Source organism: Crotalus tigris, unplaced genomic scaffold (assembly GCF_016545835.1).
Source record: "Crotalus tigris isolate CLP2741 ecotype Arizona unplaced genomic scaffold, ASM1654583v1 scf7180000017666.379230911805:20528666, whole genome shotgun sequence".
NCBI classification, from domain to species: domain Eukaryota; kingdom Metazoa; phylum Chordata; class Lepidosauria; order Squamata; family Viperidae; genus Crotalus; species Crotalus tigris.
This window is the reverse complement of record NW_024096552.1, coordinates 13,583,534-13,602,860: the sequence shown is the minus strand read 5'-3', so window position 1 is coordinate 13,602,860 and position 19,327 is coordinate 13,583,534. Positions and strand designations below refer to the sequence as shown.

Here is a 19,327-nt window from a genome sequence, read left to right as displayed (position 1 = left end):
AAAAAAGAAGTATATAATATCTCTAACTCTCTGTAAGTTACAAAAATAAATATCTAAAGGGAGTTATAAAAAAACTAGAAAATACTAAAAATGTATAAATTATAAATATGACAACATTTAAAAGGGGTGGCAGTGTTAGGTGGGTGCAGGTAAAAACTTAGTATATGAAATTATATCAAGTTACAAACCACCTTAACATGACAAACTAAATGCACATTGAATCTACTTTATAAAACTGAGCCCCAAGCACAAGTCAACATCTCCTGAATCTTGAGCACTGCTATGCAGAACCTGGAAACATAGTCTGTTGTAGCAGAGTTGGTAAATGAAAGCCACAAGGTGATGTACAATTGTCCTATGACTTCACTGCTATTATTTCAAGCTTTCACGCACATGCAAGAAATAATAATCAGAAAAATAGTAATGAACAAAAAATAGATGATGATGATGATAATGATGATGATTAGCAATCTCCACACCCACAGACACATACATACATGAACACTTTGATTGATAGGCATTAAGCATGACTATAGCATCCATAAATATTTTGTGTGATTCTGGTCAAAAGAGAAAGGTAGAAAAGGCAGGATATATGAAGAGTTTCATTTATCAAGAATGCTCTTTGGAATGACACAATTCTATAGACAATATGAGATTTAATAAAAAGTTACAGGTTATTTGAATGTTAGCATATTTGCTGGAGAAAAAGATAGTATACAGTTTTAATTTGGCAGCTTTGATTTCTGCACCTATGGCAGTATACTTACATTAGATCATTCTTCTTACTTATTCACTTTTTTCATTGCAATGACATCTATGCTATTGTTATATCAGATGTGGTTGTCTACCAAGAGTTCTGAAATTTATGCATTGAAAGAATTGCCTGCAGTTCTTACTGAGAACTTTACCTATTTATGGCCCTCCAGATTAGGCCACTAAGACAAGATCTAATATTAGACCTTGCCATCTTCACCATTGGGCATCTTGCCATTAGGTAAGCTATATTGTCCTCTGTCCACAAAACTTTCCTTGTATCTTTTTTCCAAATTATATGTTTATGATTTTGGCATGTTTGTGATCCTACAGAAGCTGTGCTCAATGCAATTATTCCTCCTGACTTTAAATATCTTAAGAATAATAACAGTTGTGAACAACTGGAGTCTTTCTATGAATTTTCCTCTTTCTGTACATCTGACATTACAAGGTAGGACTACTTAATCTATAATTAAAGATTTTTTTATATCTTCCATCTAACACTGATGGAGAAATCAAATTATGGAGAATAAGTCACTTCCTTTGACACTCTTTTGACTTTTGACTGAGCCACATTACAAAAACAACATAGTCCAGAGTTTTGTGAATTTTTTTGTATGTCATAAAAGGAAAAGGCTCTAAGAAAGTGGGATAAACAAAGTCATGTATTAATGGGATTAGAATATAAAACAACATTATGTATTTTGCAACAAAATAGTTCCAGATTAAGTCATCACAAAAAGTTACTTAGAGTGAAAAATTGAGATGGGGTTGGGGCAGAGGTAGTATTAAAAATTTAAAGAGGTCCCAATAAAAAAACTAGTTATTGAGAAGAAATATTATAGTTTTGAATCCTGCAATTCACTTGACTTCAGTTCTAACAAGAGCTAAGGTAGTTTCCTAGCTACACTTGATTCAAAAATATTTGCTTTATGCTTGCAGTGAGCAATGATGATGTTCTGTATTGTGATATAAGAGTCACATCTCCTTATATTTTTTAATTGGTTCTCTTGATCATGTTGAACTTGCTGTCATACATCTATCAAATTCTGCAGATTTCCAGGCAGTGACTTTAAGTGAAGATAGATGAGCAGAATAGAGTAAAAATAGAAGCAACAAAATATTAGGAATGGAAGAAGAAAGCTCGAGAGAATTCAAGGAAAAAAATATAGCATTTTCAAGATGAATAGTCACAGACTAATTGTACAAAATATATGCAGAAAAAGAAGATCAAGAATTTCCAAAAAATCTGTGTAATTCATTTTTGAAAGCTTTCATAGAATGTCATTTGAAATTATTTTATTAAGGACTGAAATTGAATTTGCTTCAACCCTCCCTTGCATCCGTAGACAATATGTACATTTTCAGGGGTCCTTAGTAAAACTACAACTGTTAATATACTTTAAGTAATAGCTTGAAAATCTGAATCATATGTGCTGGAAGAGTAGAAGAAATGGAAGGAAAAGTATAAGTTTCTATGAAAGATATTCTCTACAGCTGCTTAACAATGTTTAAATATGCCATAATTATTATTCACAAGGCTCTCAAACTTCATTAATATTCTTTCTTTTCCTCCATTAACATAACATAACCCAACTTGATTAGCTATATCATGTTGTATCATCACATTTATTCTGTTGGTTGTCTAGAATCTCTCAAGGTTTAATTAATACATCTATTTATTATATTTGTGTAGTACTTGGTTCTACACAACAATCATGTGGGAGTGGAGGGAATTAGGGCAACAGTCCCCCAACCTTTCCATCTTGCTGGCCTGGCAAGGTGCAGGAAGTGGAGCTCCACTCGAACAAGCAGAGAGTGCTCGCTTGCAAAGCTCCACTCACGTGAGCTTCACCCTCCATTAAAGGGTGTGAGTGGAGCTTCATGCACATGTGTTTGCCCATCACTCTCGCAGCCCAGTTTCAGATAGGCTGCGGCCTAGTAGTGGGCTTCAGCCAGGGGTTTGGGGAGCCCTGAATTAAGGAATCCATTTATTTCCCCTGAATTAAAACCAGATTGTATTCATATTTCAATCATATGCAGTTCATTGCATCAGAATCTCTTGGTTTGATTTGTGGATTAAGGTGAATAGTGTAACAATTTCATATAATCCAGGCTTGTGATAATATCTAGCAAAATCAAAACTCATATATTTTGTCTGTGTTTGACCTTATGAATAGTACAGACATTTACAAGTTTAGTACAGACTTTTACAAAGCATAGAATTACTGTATGTAACCTAATTGTTCCACTTGTTCATGCCTTCTCCTTATCTTATAGTCTGACACATAAAACAGCATTTGATATACAACAGAATTCTGACAAGCACTGAGGACTGAACAACCAAAGAAATTTAGAGATAGTTCAGCAAAGATCTTTTTGTTTTCTCCCCGTGCTCAGATTCATTAGCTCTAACCAGGAGTGACTTTTAAGAGCACTTTGTATTTCTAGACATAAGCTGAAAAAAATATCTTAAATATAAACAGTATCTAAAAAGAAACATGAATAGTGGAATAAAAAAATCATATAGCCTAAATGACTGAGAGAAAATCTAATAAACACATTTACAGCTACAAGCTTGTAGGATATCCTAAGACACCATAAGAAAAAAAGCCCTCAGTATTTAATAATAATGATGATGATAAAGTTGGAAAGAACCTTGGAAGTCATCAAGTCCAACCCCCTGCTCAGGAAGGAAACTCTACACCATTTCGGACAAATGGCTGTCCAGTTTCTTCTTAAAAGCATTCACTGCTTCTGGAGGCAGGTTGTTCCACTGGTTAATTGTTCTAACTGTCAGGAAGTTTCTCCTAGGTTGCTTCTCTCTTTGGTTAGTTTCCACCAGTTGCTCCTTGTCCTGCCTTCAGGCACTTTGGAAAATAACTTGACTCCCTCTTCTTTGTGGCAATCCCTGAGATATTGGAACACTGCTATCATGTCCCCCTTCGTCCTTCACTTCATTAAACTAGACATACCCAATTCCAGCAACCGTTCCTTATATGTTTTAGCCTCCAATCCCCTAATCATCTTTGTTGCTCTTCTCTGTAATCTTTTTAGAGTCTCAACATCTTTTTTACATCGTGGTGACCAAAATTGGATGCAGTATTTCAAGTGTGGCCTTACCAAGGCATTTTAAAGTGGTATTTGTTGCCACTTATTATTTGTGTGAAAGCTATATAAATTAAATGAGAAAGAAAAACAGAGATTTATTTTTCATGATTGAAGGCAAATATACATGTCCCAGGATAATGTTGCAAGAGCCAATCTGGGACAGTCACCTGGACCAGAGGTTTAGTCTTCTGAGCTTTCATGCTGGAGCCATTCCTCAGGGAGCTTTTCTCTACTATATTATTGTACTTTGGATTATTCTGTATATTTGTGGTATTTATGTAGCACCTAGTTGTTTGTGGCTTTTTATTTGTTGATTGAGATGTTGATGGCTGGCTATTAAGTTGTTGGCTGTTGTTCCCTTGTGCTGACAAGTCCTCACTCCTAAGTACCTGGTAAACTGGTGGTAAATCAATATTCCTGTTGACTGAAAAAGAGCCTGTTTCCAAGGCTTCAATCATTTCCCTGGCTATCTTTGTACCTGCTTGGCAAACAATCTTGATATTGTTTGAAACAAAATTCATATTGTTTATTGCAATATGAAGCTACCAATGAGTTTGAATTCCTTGTCTGACCACCCACTTGTGTTCTTGCAGTCTGAAGGTTAGCTTTCTTCCCATCTGCCCTACATAGTCACAGGAGTAATCCATAGCAATAGCACTTAGACTTATATACAACTTCATAATGTTTTACAGCACTCTCTAAGCTATTTCAAGCCATCATATTGCCCCTAACAATCTGAGTCCTCATTTTACTGGCCTTAGAAGGATGGAAGGCTGAGTCAATCTTGGGCTGGTCAGGATTGAAGGAATCAACCTCCTGGCTGTGAGTTAGCCTGTAATACTGCAATACTGCATTCTAACCACTGTGTCGCCATGGCTCTAGGGATTCATGGCGGCACAGTGGTTAGAATGCAGTATTGCCATATTACAGTAACTCACAGCCAGGAGTTTGATTCCTTCAATCCTGACCAGATTATATTAGAAGTATCTCCCACTTCCAAGTGATCTTTGCAATACAATTCTCTGCATGGATTGCCCCTGTGACTATGTAGGACAGATGTGGAGGAAGCTAACCATCAGATTGCAAGAACACAAATGAGCAGTGAGACAAGGAAACCCAAATTCATTGATGGTTCCAACAGATGAATCCCTTCAAAAGAACTTCAATGCATTGTTTTCCTTAAAGAATCTTTTATTTGAGAAACAAAGTATTGGCACTACATAGTTGAAGCCAAAAACTGAATTCCCCTCCCCTGGCACAAAGCAATAGAGCTACATTTCCATCTGTTGTCAAAGCAAGAACATCCAATGTTAGCAGCATTGACATCTAGCCTTACATTGCAATGAACAAGGACATACCTTCAATTTTGCGGCAATTAAGATTGTTGATCGAGCAGGTACAAAGGTAGCCAGGGAAATGATTGAAGCCTGGGTAACAGGCCCTTTTTCAATCAACAGGAATGCTAATTTACCACCAGCTTACCAGGTACTTAGGAGTGAGGACTTGTCAGCACAAGGAAACAACAGCCAACAACTTAATAGCCAGCCATCAACAGCCCTATCAACAAATAAAACACAAGACACAACCAGGCACATAGCCCAAAATATATATTCTGGCCAGGGGTGGGATTCAAATACCTGAACAACCAGTTCTCTGCATGGATGCTGCTTCTGGAAGTCTGGCCTCTGAGGCTCAGAACAAACTTTCAGAAGTAATGTCCACACAGTTCAAGTGGGCCGTTCAGGGCCTGGGAGGCCTCCCCCAGGCTTCCGAGGCTCAGAAGGGACTTACGGAAGTGATGTCCACATACTTCCTTCGGTCCATTATGGGCCTTGTGAAAAAGGGGTAGGGATTCAGCCAGTTTGCCAAAGTCAACAAAAAATTAGCTACCAGTTCTACCGAACCGGTGTGAACTGGCTGAATCCCACCACTGATTCTGGTAGAGAGAAGTTCCCTAAGGATGAGTTCCAGCACAAGTCAAAAAACTCGGAAGACTAAACCTTTGGTCCCATTAATTGATTCATATTGGATTCTGCAGATTAATTTTTCTGATAATATATCATATTATATATTTGGCTAGCAAATATAGCCTGAGCTAACCCAGTCATATCCCTCTCTCCTTTTGATGTGAGATTGAACTGAGTCCCAACTGTATTCCTTAATTTCTATCCGTATAGAAATATTAGCACAGATGAATATGCATAATCAAACTGATTGATTTAATACAATATTTTTGTTATTTAAATGTCTTTTATTGATATATTTTTTTGCTAGGACTACTGCTAAGTATCTTTTGGATTGGAAAGAAAATTAGGGTTTGTTCCAACCAGGTCATGCTAGAAATAAAAATGGCTTGAGATACCATAATTTATGCCACATAATGAATGAAAGCAGGAGGCATGTTGAAAGATGTAGTGTGCTGTTCCTGTCACCTTAGGTTGTGTCACTTTGTATTGAATCAAGTCAGGTTCTATCAGCAACATCTCTATCAGTAGTTATTCTCGAGTACAGTAAGTTTGACTTTAAGTAGATTTAGACAGCAAATATTTCAGCTGCAATAAATTTCTATAATGAACAGTGCAAATCAGCTTGCCTTCAAAGTCCCCAGAAAGGTCACATGTTTTTATACCAGGTATGTACATATATCTACCATGATATCCTAGATACAATGAATACAATCAAGTATTCATTCAAATTATTTTACTTTCAGTATAAAATATATATTAAATAATAGAAGAGTGTGCCTTTTGAAAATGATTCCTAAGAGTCACTTCAAAGAAATATAGCTCCTCTTTAAAGAGCTACTAGTTCCCTTTCTTTTTCTCGTTACTTCTTTTTCGTCTTCCCTGCAACTTAAAAAAGATCATGTTTTAAAAGTCAGCTTATTAAGGCAGTTATGTGATTTAATTTGGTCATATCTTTTTAGTTTCACAGGTGGTCTGAGAAATGATACATATGCTTTAAATATATATTGTTCTTGTGTCCCTACACATTTGTTTTCATTTCTTCTGAATAATTTTCTTAAATTATGCACACCCCTATTAAATAACCTGTGAATGACCATAATAGTTGAGACAGCCACAAATGTAAATTACACAAATGTAAATGTAAATTAATTGAATCTACGTTCAATTTTTTAAGAATATTTCCATTGTATACTCCTTTCAATTTTTTATTTTAAAACAGCACAAATTTTAATAGTGAATTGAAACACTTTGAATTGCCTTCTAATAGGATTTTAAAAATTGTATAGAACGCTTAAGGCTTCTCTTCTCATCAACTACATTTTTTAAAAAAATTTTTCTTAACTTACTGCTATAGGCCTATTTCATATGTTCTGTAACTCAAACATTATTATGTGATTTATTGAGATACACATTTTCTGGATTTTCCTTTAATTTTAGCTAATGTAAGTTTTCATAGAAGAAAATGGGAAGAATGAAATATAGCTATTTATATAAAATTGTGATCATTTGATTGCAAGATTTTTCCTGGGATAGGAATTCTGCAGCTTACGGTTATCCTAGCTGTGTGTGGTGTATTTATTTATTGAACAAATTCATTTAGCAGCCCATCTCAAATATATATTTTCAGAAACTTGTATCTAATTCAGAGTTGCTTTGATGCATTTCTTTTAAACAAATAATTTTACATGTTTTTAAAACCCATATTCCATTTGAATAACTTGTATTTGTATTTAAAAAAAACTCCCTACAGATAGAAAACATTCTTTTGCCAGAGGTCAAATCATTTCCAGTTATTCCAATAGAACTTATAAGGTGTTGGAACAAGGCAGCCTGATATTCACATTGTCAAAGGTCTCAAACACATTTTGGGATATTAAGATACAGAATAACAGAAGGGATCTTGGAAGGAATCTTGTAGGTCATCTAGTCCTGCTCAAGCAGGAAACTCTATACCATTTCGGACAAATGTCTGTCCAGTCTCTTCTTGAAAGCTTCCAGTGATGAAGCACCCACAAATTTTGAAGGCAAGTTGTTTCATTGGTTGATTGTTCTCACTGTCAGAAAACCTCTCCTTATTTCTAGATTGAAATTGTTCCTTGTCTGGCCTTCGGATACTTTGAACTTCCTCCTCTCTGTAACAGCCCCTCAAATATTGGCATACTGGTATAATGTCATCCCTAGTCCTTCACTAGACTAACCATGCCCAGTTCTTGCAACCATTCTTCATATGCTTTAGCTTCCAGGCCCCTAATCATCTCTGTTGTTCTTCTCTGCATTCTTTCTAGAGTCTCAACATATTTTTTATAGTGTGGTGGCCAAAACTGATACAGTATTCTAGGTGTGGTCTTACTAAGGCTTTATAAAATGGTACCATGTTTCTTTGAAAATAAGACCCACCCTAAAAATAAGCCCTGGTCTGAATTTTGGGGCAGGCCTAATATAAGCCCTACCCCAAAAATAAGCCCAGGGGTGGGGATGGCCAGCACAAGCAGCGGTCAGCACATGGAGCCAACACTGTCTGGGGGGAGTCAGGCGATCTGGACACACCACACACTTTTCAGCTAGAGGGAGACTGGAAGTGTTTGGAAACTGAGAAATTCACTCCATTTCCAAGTGCCCCATAGGCGCTCAAACACTTTTTGCCCAGATGGAGAAATGATGGAGGCTGGAAGCTTTGTCTACTTGCAAATGGGGCACTTGCAAATGGAGCAAATAGCTCGGTTTTCAAGCACCCCATTTGCAAGCAGACAAAGCTTCCAGTTTCTTTCTGGGCAAAAAGTGTTTGAGCACCTATGAGTGCTTGGGGCAGCTCCACCCTCTCCCCTACCTGCCTTGCCTCATGGAGATTCACTCAGCCCCATAGGCCCCCAAATACTTTTCTCCATGACAAGTTTCATCTGCTTGCAAATAACATACCACTCCATTTTGAAGTGCCCCATTTGCAAGCAGATGAAGCTTCCAGTCTCCCTCTGGCGAAAAGTGTTTAGGCATCTATGGGGTGCTGGGGGAAGCTCTACCCCCTCCCCCACCTGCCATGCCTCATGGCAGCAGCATGGTATGGAGGACCACGCGGCCTGCCACCAGTGGCTGCGAGCAGCCGCAGAAGTTGGCCAGCAGCCACCTGCTGGACAGGGCTATTGGTACCACCATCACAAGGCATGGCATATGTCAGGAAAAAAAATAAGACATTCCCTGAAAATAAGACCTACTGCTTCTTTTGGAGGCAAAAAAAAAAACCCATATAAGACCAGATCTTATTTTGGGGGAAACACAGTATTAGTACCTCATGTAATCTTGATTCAGTCCCTTTATTGATGCAATTTAGGATTGCATGGGCTTTTTTGGCTGCTGCCATTCACTGCTAGCTCATATTTAATTGATTGTCCACTAGGGTTCCAAGATCTCTCTCACAGTTACTGCTATTAAGCATGGTTTCACCCAATCTATATGTGTAATTTTAGTTTCTCTTGCCTAAGTATAAGACTTTATTTTTCTCTACATTGAATTTCATTTTGTTAGATAGGGCCCAGTGTTCAAGTCCATCAAGATCCATCTAAATGTTGACTATTACTGCCAGCTTGGTATCATCTGCAAATTTGATGAGATCCCCTTCTATTCCCTCATCTAAGTCATTTTGAAGATATTGAAGAGTACTGGGCCCAAGACTGAACCTTGTGGTATCCCTCTCCTTATTTCCCTGCATGTAGATGTAGTACCATTAAGGACTACTTGTTGTGTATGGTTTGTCAGCCAGTTACAAATCCATCTGGTGGTGATGCTATCTATCCCACATTTTTCTAGCTAACCAAAGAAGTAGGTTGTGATCTACTTTGTTGAATGCCTTACTGAAATCTAGGTATACTATGATCTACAATAGACTTTCCCGGGTCTACTAATTTAGTCTAGTTATAACTTTATTTATTTTCTAGATGTTTGCAGATCTGTTTTTTGATTATCTTTTCCAGTATCTTCCCAGGTATTGATGTTAGGCTGATTGGTTTGTTATTTCCTGAGTCTGTTTTTTTTTTCCTTTTTTTGAAGATGGGAACTACATCAACTTTTTACTAGTCCTCTGGTAGTTCCCCGGTGCTCCGGGATTTTTGAAAGATATGATACAATGGTCTTGAGATGACATCTGCCAGCTCCTTTACAACTCTGAGATGTAATCCATCAGGTCCTGGTGATTTATATTCATCAAGATCAAACAGGTGTTCTCTTATCATTTTCTTGCTTATTTTAATTTTTATTTCTAGTCTGTCTTTTACAGTAATGTTTTTGGTAGATTGGGCTATAGTTTCTTTTTGCGTGAAGACTGATGCAAAGAATGAGTTAAGCACCTCTGCTTTCTCTCTATTACCTGTTACCTCCTTGCCATCTTCTCTTTTAAGTGGACTTATTGTTTCCTTGACTGATTATTAATAATGTTGCGCTATAGAACTGAATTGCAATGAGTAGCCTTATTTTTTCTTCTTTTTTCCCATTTTCAGCTGGTTAATAATCCTCTGGCAAGTCAAGCAGCAGCCGCAGCAGCTGCCGCCATGGGCTCAATAGCCAACTCACAAGCCTTTGGCAATGCACTCTCCAATCTTCAGGGGGTCACAGGTCAACTAGTCACTAATGCCCAAGGACAGGTGAGTGGAAGATGGATAGAAACAGTGGATTCACATGGCATATTGAGCATTTCCAATGTTAACAATCTGAGACTGTACATATATGAAAGGGGGGATAGATACACAACAGAAAATTTTAAAGAAGTAGAACAATAAGGTAAAGGTTTGAACTGAGAGTAAGTTATATTGAAGTACACCCTGATAATCATTGGGACTTAAATCCTTTAAATATTGGACCCAATCCAATATTATTCTTAAACTTATTTTTTATTTATTAAATTTATTTGCCGCCCATCTCATTTTGAAGAAATTTCATGCAGCTTACTGCATTAATAGCAGAAAACAATGAGATAAGTATTCCTGTTTGTTTGATTTTGGTCTTGTGCTTGTTTGCAAAGTTATATATCTTGAGCATTTGTGCCCATTGTTGTTAATATATGGATGACATCTGCTACAATTTATCTTTTGTATCTTCTACCAGGAAAATTGTTGATGTTCTGAATAAGTATCTTGCAAAACCTGTAAGAAAAGTTATCTGCATAATAAATTAAGATTTATTCCAGGAATACTTCTGATTGAGAAGCAAAAATAGACAGGAGCAGGATTTCAATTATTTTGGATCTGGTAATATTCACCTGCAGAAACTGGTTCAGAGTGTGAAACGTTTCTAGTTTCAGTTTTGCACTTGGAAGCTTAAATGGCAGTTGTAACCAACAATTTATTTGTCCAGCTTAAATTAGTGCAATATATTCTATGTGGAAGTACCTTTGAAATGTTTTTGGAAACTATTTCTGCAATTTTTCCAGAATCTAGCACAATCATCCATACTATTCTATTCTTGTAAAGTTCCACTGGCCACACCTAAACACAAACACTTTTCATCACAGGAAGCCATATTTACACCTTCCTTAGTAACTCTATACTCTAGAGCATACATGTCAAACACACGGCCCGGGGGGCCAGATGCGGCCTGCAAAGTGGTTTCATGTGGCCCGCGAAACCATCCTGGAAACAGTGAGGGAACGGCCCCCACTGCCTTGGCCCTGGCCCAGGCCTGCTGGGAGCCAATGTATAATTTTGTAATGGCCATCTATGCTGAAACGCATTCAGTCTTAGCTCCACAAGGCCACCTAGAAACAGTGAAGAACCAGCTCCTGCTACATCGCCCCCACCCCCTGGGTGCATGCTGGGGAGGTGTCACTCTTTGTGAGGAATGAAGAAATGGACCATGCCTTGGCACTTGCCCTGGTCTCACCCCCTTCTGCCAGAGACCCTCAGATCTGTCCCACTTCTGCCCAGGCCGCCACAGGCACCCTTGACGCGAATGATGTAGAGCTGGCCATGCCCACCCAGTAGGCCACATCCACTCCATCCATGCCCACCCAGTAGGCCATACCCTGGCCACGCCCCCCCAGCCCCCCGCAATGCTGATGCGGCCCTCAATGAAATTGACTTTGACACCCGTGGCATATCATAAAGTATTTTCTGTTTTCTGCCATGACTTATTTCATACAGAATTGCAGCTATTCACAACATAATTTGATTTAGCATGATTAGTTCCAAGGAAATTTGTCCATCATTGATGCTTTCTTTTCAATGAATTTCATTTTCTAATTTGTATCTGTATAAATAAAAGACTTGGTTTCCATCTTACAGAAACACAGAATCAAAAAAAAATATCAATGTATATTAATACAGTAATTACTATACAATCCAATGAATCATAATTTTAGAGATACTGCCTTATCTAAAGAGAAAAACAGAATGACAATGGATAGGCAAAAAGTCAGTGGAAGTGGGACTAATTTTCGACTACCTGTTGGCTTCCCCACAGAATCTCCTTGTGGTGAACTGGCAGGCAGCATCAGAAATCTTCCTTTCTCCTATTTGTTTCCTTCCTTCCCTCCCTCTTTTGTGCTCTCCCTTCCTTTCTCCTTCCCTCATCTCTCTTTCCCTTTATTCCTCCTTCCTTCCTTCCCCCCTTCTCTCCCCCCCAGAGGCAGGTGAGTGGTTGCTGCCCCTTCTCTCTCCTTCCCAGAGGCAAGGGAGTGGAGGAGGGAGTGAATAGGTACATGAATGGCCTGTGCAGCATGAGCACAGAGCAATTGGTGGGCTACACTTACCTGAGCAACTTGTAACCTTCCCTGCAGCTTCCCACAAGCAAAGATTTTGCTAATAGGGAACACTGGCAATCACGATCAATTTTACAATTCCTGCCAGCTTCCTTCAGCTTGACTTCTGAATTGCTATCAGGAATTTTATATCCCACGTAATCTACATATTCTCATTATATATAGATTACTTGTTTTCAAGAAGCACATTTAGTTAGATCAAAATTTTGAGTCCTTTCTGTAATAAACTCAGTTTATGAAAATTGTCAGGACTAGATACAGAGCCAGATTTCAATATGTTTGGTGAGTCTAAAGATCTTCCCAAACCTCTTATATTGGGAAGAAAAAACAACTATATAATGAATGCAAGACTATAGTATTGTTTTTTAAACCATTGATTATAAATCGGTGTTCCCTCAATTAATTTCATGTAATTAAAAAAACAAGTTCTTCTTCTCCACCTGATTCCATTGTTACAATTCTACTTTCCTTAGAAGTGGAATTTATTTTCTTCTGTCTCATGCTTCTAAAAATAATTAATAATAAATATTATTTAAGCATGATTAATATAAAACATAAACAAAGGTTCATCTGGTGCCCATGTGCCTTGAGTAAGTCCCCACAAGGAAAAATGCTGACGTTGTTATACTTGCTGGGTAGGTACAGAATTGTTCCATCACTACCCCGAGGGTTGAACGATAGACCTTGTCAAAGAGAGGCCTTATCTAATGAATCATCCTATCGCAGGTGCATGCCATACATATTAAAGGAGGATTTCATGACCAGTGTGCCCTCTACAATAACCTCTCAGTGTCTACTTTAACCCTTGTTCCAATCTCTTTTCATCAAAAGGAGCATTTTATACAGCTGACTTTAAATGGAGGCTCTCAAAAGCCTATTAAGTTTTCTTTTAGGGAAAGAGTATTGGAATGGAAGAAAAGTTGGTTATACTGTCTATAACTCATAATCAGATCAGTTCCATCTAGAAAGCTTGCTTGTTTATATCTATGTTTTAAAAACAGTGCAAAACTCAATTCTTACCAAAGTCACCCAGAACACAAAATGTACATTTAAAAGCTCTGCGAGAGACAACCATGATAGTTTGTTAGGTGAGGATGCTCATCTTGTTTCCCCTAATCATTTCAGAGTCTCTAAGGAAGGCAAATCATTGGAATGTGTTGATAAATTGTTGGACAATTTATATGATCTTGTGTATATATTTTTTTTAAAAAATTAGAAGATTTCACTGTTTGCTGTATTGTGTATTTACACTATTTTGCCCTCTACATTTGGTATTGCCATAGGATGCAGGAATTGGTAGGATTCTTTCTTGCAAAACTGTAAAGTCCATATAGATACAGTCCAGAAATAGCTAATAGGTATTTTTAGCAGGGTTGGCAGCACTTTCAGTTTTGAGATAAAAGAATGCTTGGGAGTATTATATGGCACAGATATAGCACCTACAGGCAGCTCCTTGAAACAAGCATAGCTTTGGAGGGCAAAGGTTTTAATGAGAGCACCTGGCTCATTTACACCAAAGCATCTTTGGTGCTTTGCATTCAAAGCTCTGCCCTAGCTTATTTTGCATATTTGTTTTGTAAGGGAGAACTGTTAATTTTGGCTTTAAGGAGGGGGTAAGAGATAAATTAGTATATGGACTTTATTTTGTTTCAGCTTAAAAGCTGCCCTGGTCCTAAAGCTGATACAAATTAGAGCAGCTCACAGTCAACACCTTCAGTTGATCTTTTGATTAACTTGCAGCCAACAGACCATACCTGCTATGGCTGTTCCTGAACAGATTCTTGCAATTGTCTGTTTCTGTTTCAGTACAAACTCTGAGATGTTAGGTGCAGTGAGTTGTATATCAAAAATCAATCTTCTCAAATGAAAGTGACCTCAGCCTGAAAGTCACTATTTCCCATGTTGAATATAAAATAAAATAGGGACTGACTAGTCATCTCCGTAATGCAGCTGAGTTGTGAGTTCTCAAGGCAACTTATATCTCCATGGAACCCATTTTATGAGAAGTCAGGCTGTTTCTCACAGTAATAATGCCCATGTCATGTCTCAACATTTCAGTATGTCCATAAGCCAAAGATATTAGATGGTTTATAATACTACATTTAAATCTATCACTGGTAATAAAGTGTAAAGATCAAAGGTGGGATCAAGCATGTATATTCAGGAAAATTGCATGTACCACATGTTTGAAATTTGCCAAATGACCAAGAAATGATGCATATACAGTATATCTATGTAGAAATATATATGTGTAATTAGGGTTAACAGATTTGGCCTGAAAAAGACAGCAAAGATACTAGATATCACCAAATACAGAAAACCAATGATTTGGTGCCATCTAGTAGCTGTTCCCCCTTTATGGATTACTGCCTTGTTGTGGCAAAGGGGCTTGCGTAACTCAATGAAGCTATAAGCTATGCCGTGCAGGGCCACCCAAGACGGACAGGTCATAGCAGAGAGTTCTGACAAAATGTGATCCACTGGAGAAGGAAATGGCAAACCACTCCAGTATCTTTGCCATGAAAACCCCATGGACAGTACTAAAAGGAAAAAAGATATGACGCTGGAAGATGAGCCCCTCAGGTCGGAAGGTGTCCAATATGCTACGGGGGAAGAGCAGAGGGCTAGTACTAGTAGCGCCAGAAAGAATGAAGCAACTGGGCCAAAGCCGAAAGGACGCTCAGCTGTGGATATATCTGGTGGTGAAAGGAAAGTCCGATGCTGTAAAGATTTTCTCTCCATAGGAACCTGGAATGTAAGATCCATGAATCAAGGCAAGCTAGAAGTAGTCAAAAAAGAGATGACAAGACTGAACATCGACATCTTAGGAATCAGCGAACTAAAATGGACAGGAATGGGTGAATTTAACTCAGATGACCATCAGGTATACTACTGGGGCAAGAATCCCTCAGAAGAAATGGAGTAGCCTTCATAGTCAATAAAAGAATAGGAAAAGCAATACTGGGATACAATCCCCAAAATGACAGAATGATCTCAATTCGAATCCAAGGCAAACCATTCAATATCACAGTAGTCCAAATCTATGCCCCAACCACTGGTGCTGAAGAGGATGAAATTGACCGGTTCTATGAAGCCCTACAGCACCTTATAGAATTAACACCAAAAAATGATGTCCTTATCATCATGGGGGATTGGAATGCTAAGGTAGGAAGCCAAAAGATAACCGGAATAACAGGCAAGTTTGGCCTTGGAGTACAAAATAAAGCAGGGCACAGGCTGATAGAATGTTGTCAAGAGAATACGATGGTCATAACAAACACTCTTTTCCAACAACCCAAGAGACGGCTCTACACATGGACATCACCAGACGGTCAACATAGAAATCAGATTGACTATGTACTCTGCAGCCAAAGATGGAGAAGCTCTATACAGTCAGTAAAAACAAGACCAGGAGCTGACTGTGGCTCAGATCATGAGCTTCTCGTTGCAAAATTTAGGCTTAAAATGAAAAAAGTAGGGAAAAGCACTAGGCCACTCAGGTATGAACTAAATCATATTCCTAATGAATATACAGTAGAGGTGACAAATAGATTTAAGGAATTAGATCTGATAGATAGAGTGCCTGAAGAACTATGGATGGAAGTTCGCAACATTGTACAAGAGGTAGCAACTAAAACCATCCCAAAAAAAAAGAAATGCAAGAAAGCAAAATGGCTGTCTGAGGAAGCTTTGCAAATAGCTGAGGAAAGAAGGGAAGCAAAAGGCAAAGGAGAAAGAGAAAGATACACCCAATTGAATGCAGAATTCCAGAGAATAGCTAGAAGAGATAAGAATGCCTTCTTAAATGAACAGTGCAAAGAAATCGAAGAAAACAACAGAATAGGGAGGACCAGAGATCTCTTCAAGAAAATTGGAGATATGAAGGGAACGTTTGATGCAAAGATGGGCATGATAAAGGACCAAGATGGCAGGGACCTAACAGAGGCAGAAGAAATTAAGAAGAGATGGCAAAACTACACAGAAGAACTATACAAGAATGAGCTTAACGTCCCAGATAATCACAATGAGATGGTCACTGACCTCGAACCAGACATCCTAGAATGTGAAGTGAAATGGGCCTTAGAAAATCTGAGCAACAACAAAGCTAGTGGAGGTGACAGTATTCCAGCTGAGCTATTCAAAATCTTAAAAGAAGATGCAGTAAAAGTGCTACACTCAATTTGCCAGCAAATTTGGAAAACTCAACAGTGGCCACAGGATTGGAAAAGGTCAGTGTACATTCCAATTCCAAAGAAAGGCAATGCCAAAGAATGTTCAAACTATCGCACCATTGCACTCATTTCACATGCTAGTAAAGTTATGCTTAAAATCCTACAAGCTAGACTCCAGCAGTATGTGGATCGAGAACTACCAGAAGTACAGGCAGGATTTCGAAGAGGCAGAGGAACTAGAGATCAAATTGCCAACATACGCTGGATCATGGAGAAAGCTAGGGAGTTCCAGAAAAACATCTACTTCTACTTCATTGACTATGCAAAAGCCTTTGATTGTGTGGATCACAACAAATTGTGGCAAGTTCTTAAAGAGATGGGAGTACCAGACCATCTCATTTGTCTCTTGAGAAACCTATATGCGGGTCAAGAAGCAACAGTGAGAACTGGACACGGAACCACTGATTGGTTCAAAATTGGAGTCCGGCAAGGCTGTATACTGTCGCCCTGCCTATTTAACTTATATGCAGAGCACATCATGAGAAAGGCAGGGCTAGATGAATCAAAAGTTGGAATTAAGATTGCCGGGAGAAATATCAACAACCTAAGATATGCAGATGATACCACTCTAATGGCAGAAAGTGAAGAGGAACTAAAGAGCCTCTTGATGCGGGTGAAGAAGGAGAGTGCAAAAGTTGGCTTGAAACTCAACATTAAGAAAACCAAAATCATGGCATCCGGCCCTCTCAATTCCTGGCAAATAGATGGGGAAGAAATGGAGGTAGTGACAGATTTTATTTTTCTGGGCTCCAAGATCACCTCAGATGGGGACTGCAGCCAAGAAATTAAAAGACGCTTGCTCCTGGGGAGGAAAGCTATGGCAAATCTAGACAGCATACTAAAAAGCAGAGACATCACCCTGCCAACAAAAGTGCGTATAGTCCAGGCCATGGTTTTCCCAGTTGCAATGTATGGCTGTGAAAGTTGGACCATAAGAAAGGCTGAGCACCAAAGAATTGAGGCCTTTGAACTATGGTGCTGGAGAAGACTCCTGCGTGTCCCTTGGACTGCAAGCCGTTCAAACCAGTCAGTCCTAGAAGAGATCAACCCTGACTGCTCTTTAGAAGGCCAGATCCTGAAGTTGAAACTCAAATACTTTGGCCACCTAATGAGGAGGAAGGACTCACTGGAGAAGGGCCTAATGCTGGGAAAGATTGAGGACAATAGAAGAAGGGGACGACAGAGAACAAGGTGGCTGGATGGAGTCACTGAAGCAGTAGGTGTGAGCTTAAATGGACTCCAGAAGATGGTGGAGGACAGGAAGACCTGGAGGAATATTGTCCACGGGGTCGCGATGGGTCGGACCCGACTTCGCAATTAACAACAACAAAGTAGCTGTTCAGGTTTTTGCAGGCCAGACCTGGTAGCCCAAGAATATTCCACAAAACACTAAATATTATTCTTGTGCAGGAAGGACAAATTGATAAGGTGCTCACATAGATCTAACTTAAGAAAAAAACAGCTTCCAATAATTGAACTCAACTTCAAGCAATTTCACAGATATGTCTGTGTAGTTTTCCAGTGACATTCTCCAGGATGAGGGTGAAGGTTTGTTCTCCAAGCTTGTGGATTGGTTTTTGAACATATCATTACCAGGCTAGTTTAAAGGATGTCAGTTTTAGTATTCTGTTTATAAGAGCTTTAGGTGTGGGTATGGCAAGTGAGGGTCTTGTGATAGAACTAGTGATGGGTCAGGTGTGAGTCATCAGTGAGAGGCTTGTGATGGGTCATTTAATGGGGAAGTTACATCAGGTCAGGGTTATTGGGAGGTGAACTGTTGGGGGAGGAGGGCTTGTGTGGGTTGATTGAAGGTCGGTGCTGTCTCTGGTTGGCTGTATGGTTGATTTAGATTCTGAGGGGTTCATAGACTGGTTGTAGGTCAATGTGTTTGTTGACGGAATTCCTTGTGGAGTGCCAGGCTTCGATGAACTCATGAGTGTGGTGGGTGGTAATGTGGCTGATGATTTTGTCCCAGGGCTCTGTTGATGATGATGATGCCCCAGGGCTCTGTTCTGGGCCCAATGCTCTTCAACATCTTTATCAATGATTTGGATAAGGGACAGATGGGGAACTGATCAAATTTGCAGACGACACCAATCTGGCAGGAATAGCCAACACTCCAGAAGATAGGCTTAAGATACAGAAGGATCTTGACAGACTTGCACACTGGGCGCTATCTAACAAAATGAAATCCAATGATGAAAAAAGTAAGGTTCTACATTTAGGCAAGAAAAACCAAATACACAGGTACAGTATAGGTGGTACCTTGCTCAATAGTAGTAACTGTGAGAAGGATCTCAGAGTCCTAGTGGACAATCACTTAAAACTAAGGAGAAACTTCCTGACAGTGAGAACAATTAATCAGTGGAACAGCCTGCCTCCAGAAGCAGTAAATGCTCCAACACTGGAAGTTTTTAAGAAGAGACTGGACAGCCATTTGTCTGAAATGGTGTAGGGTTTCCTGCCTGAGCAGGGGGTTGGACTAGATGACCTCCAAGGTCCCTTCCAACTTTACTACT

The 19,327-nt window shown here is 39.0% G+C and overlaps 1 protein-coding gene across 4 annotated transcripts in view; it reads left to right on the top strand.

Moving 5' to 3' along the window:
* Positions 1 to 19,327, top strand: part of POU6F2 (POU class 6 homeobox 2) — a 379,459-nt gene that overhangs the window by 312,705 nt on the left and 47,427 nt on the right. For all 4 annotated transcript variants that reach the window (XR_005555980.1, XM_039336735.1, XM_039336734.1 and 1 more), the window contains exon 5: positions 10,322 to 10,465. Coding sequence is in view for 3 of the 4 variants with exons in the window: in XM_039336735.1 (XP_039192669.1) it covers positions 10,322 to 10,465 (144 nt within the window). In the remaining variant the exon portion in view is untranslated. The remainder of the gene's footprint in view (positions 1 to 10,321; positions 10,466 to 19,327) is intronic.